General features: G+C 36.8%; 1 protein-coding gene across 1 annotated transcript; it reads left to right on the forward strand.

Annotated features, from left to right (window-relative positions):
• The first annotated feature begins 334 nt into the window (after positions 1 to 334).
• Positions 335 to 11,788, forward strand: grb7 (growth factor receptor bound protein 7). Its single transcript, XM_062991843.1, has 14 exons — positions 335 to 483; positions 1,055 to 1,184; positions 3,591 to 3,747; positions 4,676 to 4,797; positions 5,606 to 5,680; positions 5,778 to 5,915; positions 6,037 to 6,147; positions 6,582 to 6,680; positions 6,962 to 7,033; positions 8,431 to 8,550; positions 9,166 to 9,223; positions 9,463 to 9,550; positions 10,307 to 10,400; positions 10,540 to 11,788. The coding sequence occupies exons 1-14, from the start codon at positions 335 to 337 to the stop codon at positions 10,684 to 10,686; spliced, it is 1,560 nt and encodes a 519-aa protein (XP_062847913.1). The 3' UTR covers positions 10,687 to 11,788.
• The last annotated feature ends 256 nt before the right edge of the window (positions 11,789 to 12,044 follow it).

A 12,044-nucleotide genomic window follows, 5' to 3' on the forward strand; every position in this document is an offset into this window, starting at 1 on the left:
GTATACTATGTATTCGGACATACTAACTGCTCTCCCGCTTTCATGTACTATTGAGTATGGAAATGTGCGATTTCGGACGCAGCTAATGATTTCCAGTTTATCATCTGTGCCACCATGCCACTTATTTTTTCTTTTCGTTAGTTTAGCTGTTTATTTATTTTGCTTAAGTTTTATTTTAACTATTTGCATTTTTTTTTTATTTTATTTCCGACCCCCTCCTTAATGTTTTTGTTCTTCTTTAGATTTTTCCCTTTTTTCTCTGTCTGTTTTTTACATGAATAAAATAAAATACTCTGTGTGTGTGTGTGTGTGTGTATTGTATGTATTTATAGCAATGCAGGTGGGTCGTCGTTGGTCGGAGGTCTTTAACAGAACAGTGAATGAGAACATGCTTAAAGAGGAAAGGTCTCCGATGAAGAGTTCCTTTATCTCTATCGGTCCCTCAACACTGCGATCACAACCACTCACCATCAGGAACTACAGGTGAAAATTCTCTCATACATGTATATTATTCTTTATTTATCCACAGTACAAACAGTTCATTCGAAGTGTCAGACGTTCTTGCTGTTGCAGTGTACAGGTTACTATTCAGGTTTTTTTACATTAACATTATCAATCTAAGCAATAGAAGGTTAAAGACCCAATGGCAGTGGGTCTTGAACCAGAGACCTTTCTGGTTAGAGTCTAACTATACTGTATGTATATACTGATCAGCAATAACATTAAAACCACCTCCTTGTTTCTACACTCACTGTCCATTTTATCAGCTCCACTTACCATAAAAAAGCACTTTGTAGTTCTACAATTACTTACTGTAGTCCATCTATTTCTCTACATACCTTTTTAGCCTGCTTTCACCCTCTTCTTTAATGGTCAGGACCCCCACAGGGCCACCACAGAGCAGGTATTAGGTATTAGGTAGGTTTTCTGTCAAAAATACAGCACCATTTGTACTTCAGAGTGTTATAAGACAAACATCTTATTATATTTATTTCAAACCAATTAGAAAATATATGAATACAATTGTATATATTGAAAAATCTGTGTTTTGCAGCTCCAGAGTACAGTCCAGACCTTTGTCAATGCCTTCCATACCCAATCCCTTCCCAGAACTATGTAGCCCATCCCACTCACCAGTTCGGATTGGTTCACTGGTAACAACACCCACTGATGAAGACACCCATGTAAGTGTGGCTATCTATCTATCTATCTATCTATCTATCTATCTATCTATCTATCTATCTATCTATCTATCTATCTATCTATCTATCTATCTATCTATCTAAAATGTATTGTAAGGCTATAAACGAAGGAGGAAACAATGTGAGGTCAGGTCTGGTTTTAGTTAAATTCAGTACAATAAATATTCAATAAAATAAATCAAACTTTACATTTTTATTGCCATCTAATAATATAGCACAGAAGTTCAGGGTTAAGAGTCGTACCCATGTGGCTCTTATACAGTTAACCTCACAACCGGTAACTAGTACCCTTTTCCTTTATTTTTTTTAGTAAATCCTGCTTGCTTTCGTCATGTACTACGGTGACCTCCTATCGGTGTTCATTATTGTAAAACAATTTCTTTAAGAACTGAAGCCAGATTGTTTGTGCAGGCCCATTAGTAAGTGTAATTGGCAGCAATATGTGGCAATAATTCAAACAAGAGTCGGTGCCAGGAAATCCTTGGGGCAAAACTGTATACGCAACACTTTGCTTGGGGCACACATAAGAAAACACACCTAGCTAGACATACCATCTTAATATTACAATAGACTCACCCAAAGTCATTAATGCAACACTGTCTAAGTATCTGCTCATGTATTAAGCCCCCAATGCTAAGTAAAAATAACTAACTTTATACTTTTAAAATACAGTAGATTGTGTTATTAATAGTAAACAGTTTTTAAGTTTCGTTTTTTACATTTCAAGCCAAAAATCACAATATTAAGAGCCACAACATAAACCTTCATAAACAACTACAAAGTCCAAATACTGTATTAAACCCTAAACTTTTTTGACAATTTTAGAAACTAACAATAACACATCCTGTCAATCTTTGTTTTATCACTGCTTTATTTTGGTCAGCGTCCCAGTGGGTCTGATTACTTTGGCAAAAGGCAGGAAACACTTCGGACAGGTCACCAGTCCATCACAGGGCAAACACACAGACACACACACATTCACATGCACACACACACACGTATGGCAAGTAGCTTTAATTAACCTGACTGCATGTCTTTGGACTTGTGGCAGGAAACCAGAAGAGAACATGCAAACTCCTGCCCAGCCAAGGAATCGAACCCAAAGCACTTTATTTCCTCTAAAAGACAAAACAAAATAAAGTTTGATTTAATTACAGTATAATATTAATGCACATACCTAAACATGCACTGGAATATGCAGAAATGTGCAGCTAAATTTAACATATAAAAAACATAAAACTTACATTGAATGCTCTATAACTTCAGCACATCGGGGCTAAATTCAGAATTTGAACAAACTTTTGTATAAGACTAACTGAAACTATAAACATCTTTAGGTATACGTATTCATTATTAAGCTTTTTAAAATAAAAGCTAGTATACACAAGTCTATTTTTATGGGCTTAATACATAATTGTTAGATCTATTTAAAGTGACTGACACCCAAGGAAAAAAGAAACAAGAGTAACCAGAAATAGTTAATAATCCATATTCTAAATCTCAAATAGTGACCAAGTTCAAAATAATACGTTGATAGATAATGAAAGGAAATGTTTTGAAAGTAATATGTTTAATTTTACATGGATTTAATCACAAAGTATACCAGTTTTTACTGTTATGTGAATCATTTTATTAGTTTATTGGATATTTGTGTATCTGTAATTCTGCTACGTGTGATTTGGCTGTGCTGTGCTGTGTAGTGTTACTCATTGTGATAAGCAAGTGGTTTTGTCTGATTGTCTTGAGTTCTTTGTGACCCCAAGTCAACCGTGTTTGCTTTACATTTCAGAAGTACTGGTTCATCTGGTTTATTCTCTTTCTTTCTTTCTTTTTTCTTTCTTTCTTTCTCTCTCTCTCAAGTAAATAAAACCTTAGTAATGCAACACAACATACAGAGCTACATGATTATGTACTTGGAAACATTTATAAAGCACTAAATAAATTATAGGTTGCCTACATAAAACCTGCAATTAACAGAAGGAAAAGGGAGAGAATGGGAAGAAGGGAAGAAACAAGCTATTTTATTATGAATCCTCCCAGAAACATAAGCTAAATCAGGTTTTGGATTTTATCTCCTACAGCTTCAGAGGAATATTTTGTTTACACAGTTTATAAGGAACTCGGACTTTGTTTCTCTGGAAACTGTATGCACTGTAACAGTAATTGAATCATCTGGTAAACAAAGACTTCTCTAACTCGCACCCCCGCACTCCACTCATTCATCTATTGTGCGATTGTCACTTGTACATCGTCTTACACAAAAGCAGGAAACAAAAACATTTTTGTGGCATAAGGTGACAAGTGAAAAACAGAAACGATGAATTTCCATGAGTGTTCCATGAGTCATGTCTGTTTTAAAAGAATGTGTTTACACTCTTCATGTTGTAGGTGGTGAGAGTGTTTGGTGAGGGAACACACAGCCGTTCTGTTCTGGTGTCATCTGGGGCAACAGCACGTGATGTGTGTCATATTTTGGTGGAGTCGACCCACAGCATGGATGAGGAGAACTGGGCGCTGATCGAGCAGCACCCATCATTAGGGCTAGGTAAGAATTCCGCACGCCCTTCTCAATGGTCTCCCAAACCCCCTTCTGCAGTATTTTTACTTTAATTCTGTGATAAATACAGATGATTGTGAACTCATGTAAAATTAGTATTATATTCATTGGAAGTAGTAATAATAAATGAACTAATATCTATTTACCAGTTTTATGCAGATCCACAGAATATTGAAAAGTGTTCATGCATTTTATAAATAAATGTATCAGAGTTTTGCAAATAGATATACACCGACAAGGCATTAAATTATGACCACTGACAGGTGAAGTAAATAACACTGATTATCTCTTCATCACGGCACCTGTTAGTGGGTGGGATATTTAGGCAGCAAGTGAACATTTTATCCTCAAAGTTGACGTTAGACGTTAGAAGCAGGAAAAATGATCAAGCTTAAGGATTTGAGCGAGTTTGACAAGGGCCAAATTGTGATGGCTAGACAACCTGGTCAGAGCATCTCCAAAACTGCAGCTCTTGTGGGGTGTTCCCGGTCTGCAGTGGTCATCATCTATCAAAAGTGGTCCAAGGAAGGAACAGTGGTAAACCAGCGACAGGGTCATGAGCAGCCAAGGCTCATTGATGCACGTGGGGAGCAAAGGCTGGCCTGTGTGGTCTGATCCAACGGACGAGCTACTGCAGCTCAAACTGCTAAAGAAGTTAATGCTGGTTCTGATAGAAAGGTGTCAGAATACACAGTGCATCACAATTTGTTGCGTATGGGGCAGCAAAAGGGGAACCAACACAAAATTAGGAAGGTGGTCATAATGTTATGCCTTATCGGTGTATATATATGAGGGAATTGCTGCAACCCTGTCTCTTCACTGTTGCTGGTGGAAATACATTGTTTAGCTCTTTTAATAAAGATTTTTGGTTAATGTTGTAAATGAAGAACTTGTAATTTTGGTTGTGTTGTTTCAGAGCGCTGCTTGGAGGATCATGAAGTGGTGTCACAGGTGCAGTCCTCCTGGCCACAAGATGGTGACACCAAACTGGTCTTCCGTAAAAACTACGCCAAATATGAATTCTTCAAAAAGCCAGCGGTACAAATTATTTAGCTTGATGTCATAATTAATTAGCAGATTTTATGTCTTCTAAACTGTTTCAATTGACCTTTAATGGCATTAGCATTACAGACCAAACAAAAACACATGCATCAACCAACAGTTGAAGATTTTTGCACCTTGTCTTTTGCTGTGACAATTTTTAGAATGCATTTTTTTCTTAATTCACTTTGTGTTTAAGTATTTGGACACTTGAACACGAACTTGTTGGACATCTCATTTACAAAAACAATTGATATTTAAAATAGTGACCTCGAAGTGATCTATTTAGCTATAACAACAGCCACTCTTCTGTCAAGTCTTCTTACAAGACTTGTCTATAGGAATCTGTGCCTATTCAGTCAAGTGCATTTGTATGGCTGGCCACTGATGATGGTCAAGAAAGCCTGAATTGATGCTCCAGTTCATTTCAAAGCTGTTCAGTGGGACTACAGTCAGGGCTCTGTGCAAGCCACTGGAGTTTCTTTTCTTCATGTCTTTATAAGCCTTGCTGTACACAAGTTGAGTCTTTACATGTAATTTTTTTTGGACAAAGACGTTTGTGTTCCCATTTAGTTACAGAAAAGCAGTTGCTGCTATCATTAAAAAAACAATTACATCAACTCTATGTAAAAATTTTCCTAATTTAGTGCACCCCCTCCACACACACACTATCTACTACAAGTTATAATGTTTCCTGAACTTTTATAAAGGATTTGATTGGGTTAAGGCTTGATTTATAAAAAGCATTGGACTACCAGGGCCTGTAAAATACCTAGTTTGACCATTTTTTTTCTTAATTGCACAGCAATTTTTCCCAGAGAGCATGATCTCTGACAGCACTGATGTAAAGTCAGGAATGACCCCATCACTGCTAGTCCAGGTGAGTATTTAAAAAAAAAAAGTACTTACATACAGAACCTGTAGATTAGTTAATGGTTTATATAAAATTTGATTTGTATTTCTCTCATCATGTGTAGAGTATGCTGAAGTGTGGATCATGTCCAGAAATTCAGGGATATCTGCATGTACGGGAAGCAGGAAAGAAGTCCTGGAAGAAACTTTTTTTCATTCTACGACGTTCAGGATTCTACTGTTCCACCAAGGCCTCATCTAAGGTCTGAAACACACCTACACTATTTTATAAAGCAAGAAATACAAGATTATTAAATAATATCAAAGTATCAGGATGAAGTGTGTTTATTAAATAACTTTTTTCATTATTATTTTTTTTTGTAGGAACCTCGACACCTTCAGTGTGTAGCTGATCTAGAGGATATCAGTTTGTACACAGTTAGCAACAGCCGGAAACTTTACAGCTCTCCCAAAGTGTACACTTTCTGCATAAAGGTAAATAATAGAGGGGGAATATTTACAAAGCACCAAATTTAAAACCAGCTACAGCCCAGCTACAATAAGCCACAAGATAAAAATTCTGGAGAAGCATGTGTTGAATTTTGGCATAAAGGTTTATAAGAGCAGTTTCTACTAGAGGGAGACCAAAATTAAATAGAATTTTACATTTCAATCTCTTAAAGGCAGGACTCTTAGAAAGACAGTGGTTGAAATGGATCGCGTTCCGTAATAAATATTGTCTGTAACCAGTTCACTACTAAAAAAAAAAATGTTTTGAACAAAGCCAAGCAACTACTTATGCACTGTGCAAACAATGTCCACCTGTTATAATTATGAATCTAAGCTATCCTCAAAAATCTCTAGATAACATGTCAGTTAGGTGTGAAATTCTTGTTAAATTCATAAGTGTTATGTCTTGTATGTTTAAGACTTGTAGAGGCAGGTTCGAGTCTCAGGAACTGAAGCTGTTGTGTGCAGAGAATGAGCAATATAAAACCTGCTGGGTTACGGCCTTCAGACTGTTTAAGGTACACACATGTTGGCAGACTCAAAAAATGCTGAAAAAGTTAAAACTTATTGAAGCTTATCTCTCTCGACACTGCCGCCAACCTTGAAAAAGGGGAGAAAATGCATAAAAAATAAATAATAATTCTATCTTAATTCCTTTTTTAAGCCACTTTATATGTATATTATTTTGTATTATCTGCTTGTATCCAGAGGAAATGCTTTTTATATTGTATGTTTAAATGACCTGTACAGTGATACTATATGTTTTTTTTATTTTGTGCAATGTATGCATGTGTTGCAGTATGGAAAGCAGCTTCAGTGTAATTACCTGTTGGCACAGGCTAATCCCAACCTACAGATCCCACCACGAAAGGTACATACACACACATACATACACATGTATCATTTTACTACAGATCCATTCATAATAAAATGCAGTGGACATGATTTGCGATTTTGCACATTTACATATATACATATATATAAAATACTGCAATAAAAAAGTCACATTCCATCTGAAACAGACTTTCTGGTTAATAACTCTGACATGGATTCTTGAGTCTGGATGCATTAAGTTTGTTAGTTTACTGATAGTGTACCTGGCAATCCAGAGTGCACAGGATCAAAAGATGTAGATCTGCCATGTGAATGTTGCCACTTTCCTGAGTTCATACACAGCCACAGCTAGGAACTGATTTTAAGCATTATTAATGTATTAATTATATATGCAGATTTATTATTTTATATTGCAACATGGACTATGTTGCAGACAGCAGTCATTTATAAACCTTTTACCAGGTTAAAAATCCAGTGATTGGCCTATAAATATTGTTTGTTTGTTTATTAGGATTTTAACATTATGTTTTACACTTTGGTTACATTCATGATAGAAACGGTAGTTACTCATTACACAAGGTTCATCAGTTCACACAAGGTTATATCAAACACAGTCATGGATAATTTCTCCAATTCACCTCACTTGCATGTCTTTGGACTGTGGGAGGAAACCGGAGCACCCGGAGTAAACCCATGCAGACACATGGAGAACATGCAAACTCCACACAGAAAGGACCCGGCCCACCCCACCTGGGGATCGATTTATATATAGGCATCAAAGCATCAAGGCATCAAATTTGTGTTATTTTTTTCCTGCCATTTCGGGCGGCCTATAAATAAAAAATGGGGCCACCCAGCCTATAAATATAAAATGCAGATAGGTAAAAAGAGATTTAAATATCCTTTTTAATGACAGAGATGTTTCTTTTTTTTTTTTTTTTTTTTTTTTTTTTTTTTTTTTTTTTTGCTTAAGCAATCAGAATCTGGAAACCTGATGGATATGATATAAACAAAAAAAATTGCCAGCTTATGGTGCAGCTCACTTTTTCTCACTTTATGATGGCATATTGGGTAGAAATTTAATTCCAGCACAGAATGAAATGGCAGGAAAAAAATTACATAAATTTGATGCCTTGATGCTTTACCAAACACTAGTAAAAATAGTAGCAGTATACAATGTTGCGTTCTACTGTAATTTATGATTTTGTTTGGGCAGAAGTTTGTTTTAGTGTTACTGCTATAGTAGTAAAGCTATTTCTGGTCTAAGATATGTTGAGTCATTTTAAGAGGGTACATTTCAGAACAATGTTTGTAGTCCACCTCTTTGTTACTGAACGTACACTTAAATGTACCCAATCTGGTATTACATGTATCGGTCCTATCCCTTTACCATTCACCTGACTTTGATTCTGTCACTGGGTTTGCTATTCACAGCGGGTGGACGGTGATGAGTCAATGGTAGCGATGGACTTCTCAGGTAAAAGTGGTGGCCGGGTGATCCTAAACCCCAGAGAGGCTCAGAATGCAGAGCAAGAGGAGGGTTATAACTGGAGGGTAAGTATGTGTGTGTAATATATACACTTGTATTGGAGTTAAATTGAATTACATTTACAATGATTTATATAGCAGAAGCTTATAAAGGGGGTCACATCCAAGGGGGGTTGGGGGTTTGGGGCTTGGCTGAAAAACAAAATTATGGGAAATTGGCAAATTTACCATAGCAACCTAGTAACCAATACATTCTTTCTACAGTGTTTGCTTACTAGCTAATATATTGACCAATGATGTGAAGGGGGAAACAAGTATTCAACATTTTTAGTGTAGAATTTTAATATGCATTCACTTCAAGTCTACACACCAATGGCTAGATGTATAGTTTTTTTTTTTTTTTAACTAGCAACATTAGCATATTCCTTAAGCTTCCATTTTATCTTGGAAGCTTTTATAAACAGGGTTGCCAGATAAAAGAAAGAATGTAATTTCACCAAAAGTACTGTATATGGAGTATGTTTATAAAAAGCTTGTGGTATTAATTGTGGTATTTGGCAAGCGCTAAAATTCGAACATTTACTGCATTTAGTTGTCATATGGTCATCAGTATTTGTACAGCAAAATGTTGGCTGTAGAAATCCACTGACCATAGTTTACCCTTACACATGCGTTTTACAGAAGAGAGAAGCACTGAGATACAGTTTACAGAACAGCAGCCAGGGGTCACGACCTACCGGTAAGTCTCATTACCCTTCATGCAACTGCACTAAAAGAAAGCCAAAAAGACAACAATACATTATTATAACTACATGTGTGTGTGGACACAGTTCTGTGTATTTGAACAATTATAAACAATGAAAAACACACATCACTTGTGTTCACATGATCTCTCAGCTTTTGTGCTGTTGTAAATTGACCTATTTTTAACTGTGAGACAATAACATGCATTGATGTTTTGTGTGTGTGCATGCACAGCTGTGCACCAGGCTCAACCCTGGTTCCATGGTGGTGTGTCCCGAACAGAAGCCCAGAAACTGTTGGAGGAGCAGGGTCAGGTGGATGGGTAAGGATTGACTTAAAAATGATGATATTGTGAACATTTACCTGTCAGATAGATAGATAGATAGATGGATGGATGGATGGATGGATGGATGGATGGATGGATGGATAGATGGATAGATGGATAGATAGATAGATAGATAGATAGATAGATAGATAGATAGATAGATAGATAGATAGATAGATAGATAGAACTCTCCATTTCTTTCTTTAAGCCATTCCTTGGTGGATTTACTGATATGTTTTGGGTCGTTGTCATGTTGCATGGTCCACCTCCACTTCAGCTTCAGTTTTTGGACATATGGTCTTATGCACTTCCTCAAGCACCCTCTGATACAGTGAAGAATTCATCGTGGATTCTATAATGGAGAGCTTGCCAGGCCCTGCTGCTGCAAAGCAGCCACAAACCATGGCATTTCCACTGCCATGCTTCACAGTTGGTATGAGGTTCTTGTGCTCAAATGCTGTGTTTGGTTTGTGCCAAACAGGTCTTTTGTTACTGTGCCCAAATAATTCAACTCAAATGTCCATATGTTTAAATATATTCAAAAAGACAAAGGTTTGCATGGGGTGTCCTAACTTTTTCACATGACTGTAGATTTTTGTTTGTAATAGTATTAAATAAAATACTTTAATATTCAACTCTCACAGCATTTTAAAATATTTTGAAATGTCTATTCTACAGCAGCAGTTTACATTCTGCATACTTTCGTACATGCTAATCATTTTTAATAATTGCAGTTTTGTGTTCTTTTTTCAGAATGTTTTTAATTCGGGACAGTCAGCTGCACCCTCAGTGTTTTGTGTTGTCACTGTGCCATCAACGAAAGACCAAACATTACCTGCTTATTCCTGTAAGTGACAGTTTGAGTTTTTCCTGACCTTTTTTTTTTTTAGGAAAACCACTGTTCTGTGTACTAGGTATTAGTTTGTAAAACATATAAATTCCCTCTAAGTGTCTGTAAACTTTTGATTGCATCTGTGTGTGTGCAGTGCGAGGAGGATGGCCGGCAGTACTACACGATGGATGATGGAGTCACACTATTCATCGACCTCCTTCAGCTGGTGGAGTTTCATCAGATTAACCGGGGTATTCTCCCAGTCTGCCTCAAACACCCATGCACTCGCATCGTGCTCTGACCCCAAAAACTCTCTGCACCTTTTGTACACTCAGGTTACGACGGGTTATAAACAGAAAACACTGTCTTAGCCATTCAACAACATTTAGCTTGGTAATAAATGCTTCGGTAGAGACATCATTCTCCAGGAACCAGTGCTTCAGCAGTTCATACACGTCATAGAACAGACATGTTCCTGTTTCTGCTGTTCACTTTTCAGCCGCTAGGTGATGCTGTAGTTAGCACTAAGACAGCTTTCATGTTAAACTGAGAACGTTGGAGAGCTGTTTACCTGAACATGTTATATGAAGAATTTTGCACAATGTTCATGTTGAATTAGTAGTTATAAATCATGTATAACTATGTGGGTGACACAGTGGTGCAACAGGTAGTGTGCGTTCTGTTTTCGTGTGGAGTGTGGCACATTCTTCACGTTCCTCTGGGTATCCAATTTTCTTTCACCTCATAAAAACAGAACAAGGTTGATTGGTTACTCTAGAGTGAGTGGATGGGTGTGAGTGAGTGAGTGGGTGAATATTTAAGTGAGTGAGTGAGTGATTAGATGGGTGGTTATTTAATTAAGTGAGTGGATAGTTGGATGTTTGAGTGAGTGAATGTATGACTAAATGGATGGATGTTTGGTTGAATGGGTAACTGAGTGGATGTGTTTGTAAAGGGGTGAGTAGCAAGTGAGCGAGCAGGTGAGTGAGTGAGCGAATAAAAGAACGTGTAAGTGGGTGAGTGAATGGGTAACTGAGTGGATGTGTGGGTAAAGGGGTGAGTAGCGAGTGAGCAAACTGGTGAATGAATAATAGAGTGGACATGTAAGTGGGTGAGTGAATGGAACTGTGTGACTAAGTGAATAAGTACATGTGTAAATGAAAGGGTTAAAGTCTAATGTCTGCCCAGGGTGTATTCCTGTGGTGTGCCCACTGATTATGAAATATGCTTTGGACCCACCACAGTCAAATGAAGTAGATGCAGATGAATGAGTGATGTGTAATGATGTGTTGTGTTTGTTGGCTTCTATGACTTGTTTACATTTATCAGCGTTTAATTTTTACACTTGTGTTTTATTGTTTTACGGTTTCAAACTGCAGGCAGATATTTAAATCGTTCTTTATTCTCTGTCACGTCATGAAGTTAAATAAATATTATTATTTACTCTTATTTATACAGTTTGGGTGTTTCAGAGTAGCGCAGTATGTGAACTTTTAGACTTTAATGGATTTTTTTAGTTTTTGCACTAAATACAAACTAGCACATGCTTATACACGTGTTTATTCTGAAAACAATACTATCTGTGACATAAAAAATTGTACTTAGTGTGTCAAAACAGGTATTTAACCCCTGATTCTTTTTATTTAATATACAATAAAT

Source organism: Trichomycterus rosablanca, chromosome 3 (genome assembly GCF_030014385.1).
Source record: "Trichomycterus rosablanca isolate fTriRos1 chromosome 3, fTriRos1.hap1, whole genome shotgun sequence".
Taxonomy (NCBI): Eukaryota; Metazoa; Chordata; class Actinopteri; order Siluriformes; family Trichomycteridae; genus Trichomycterus; species Trichomycterus rosablanca.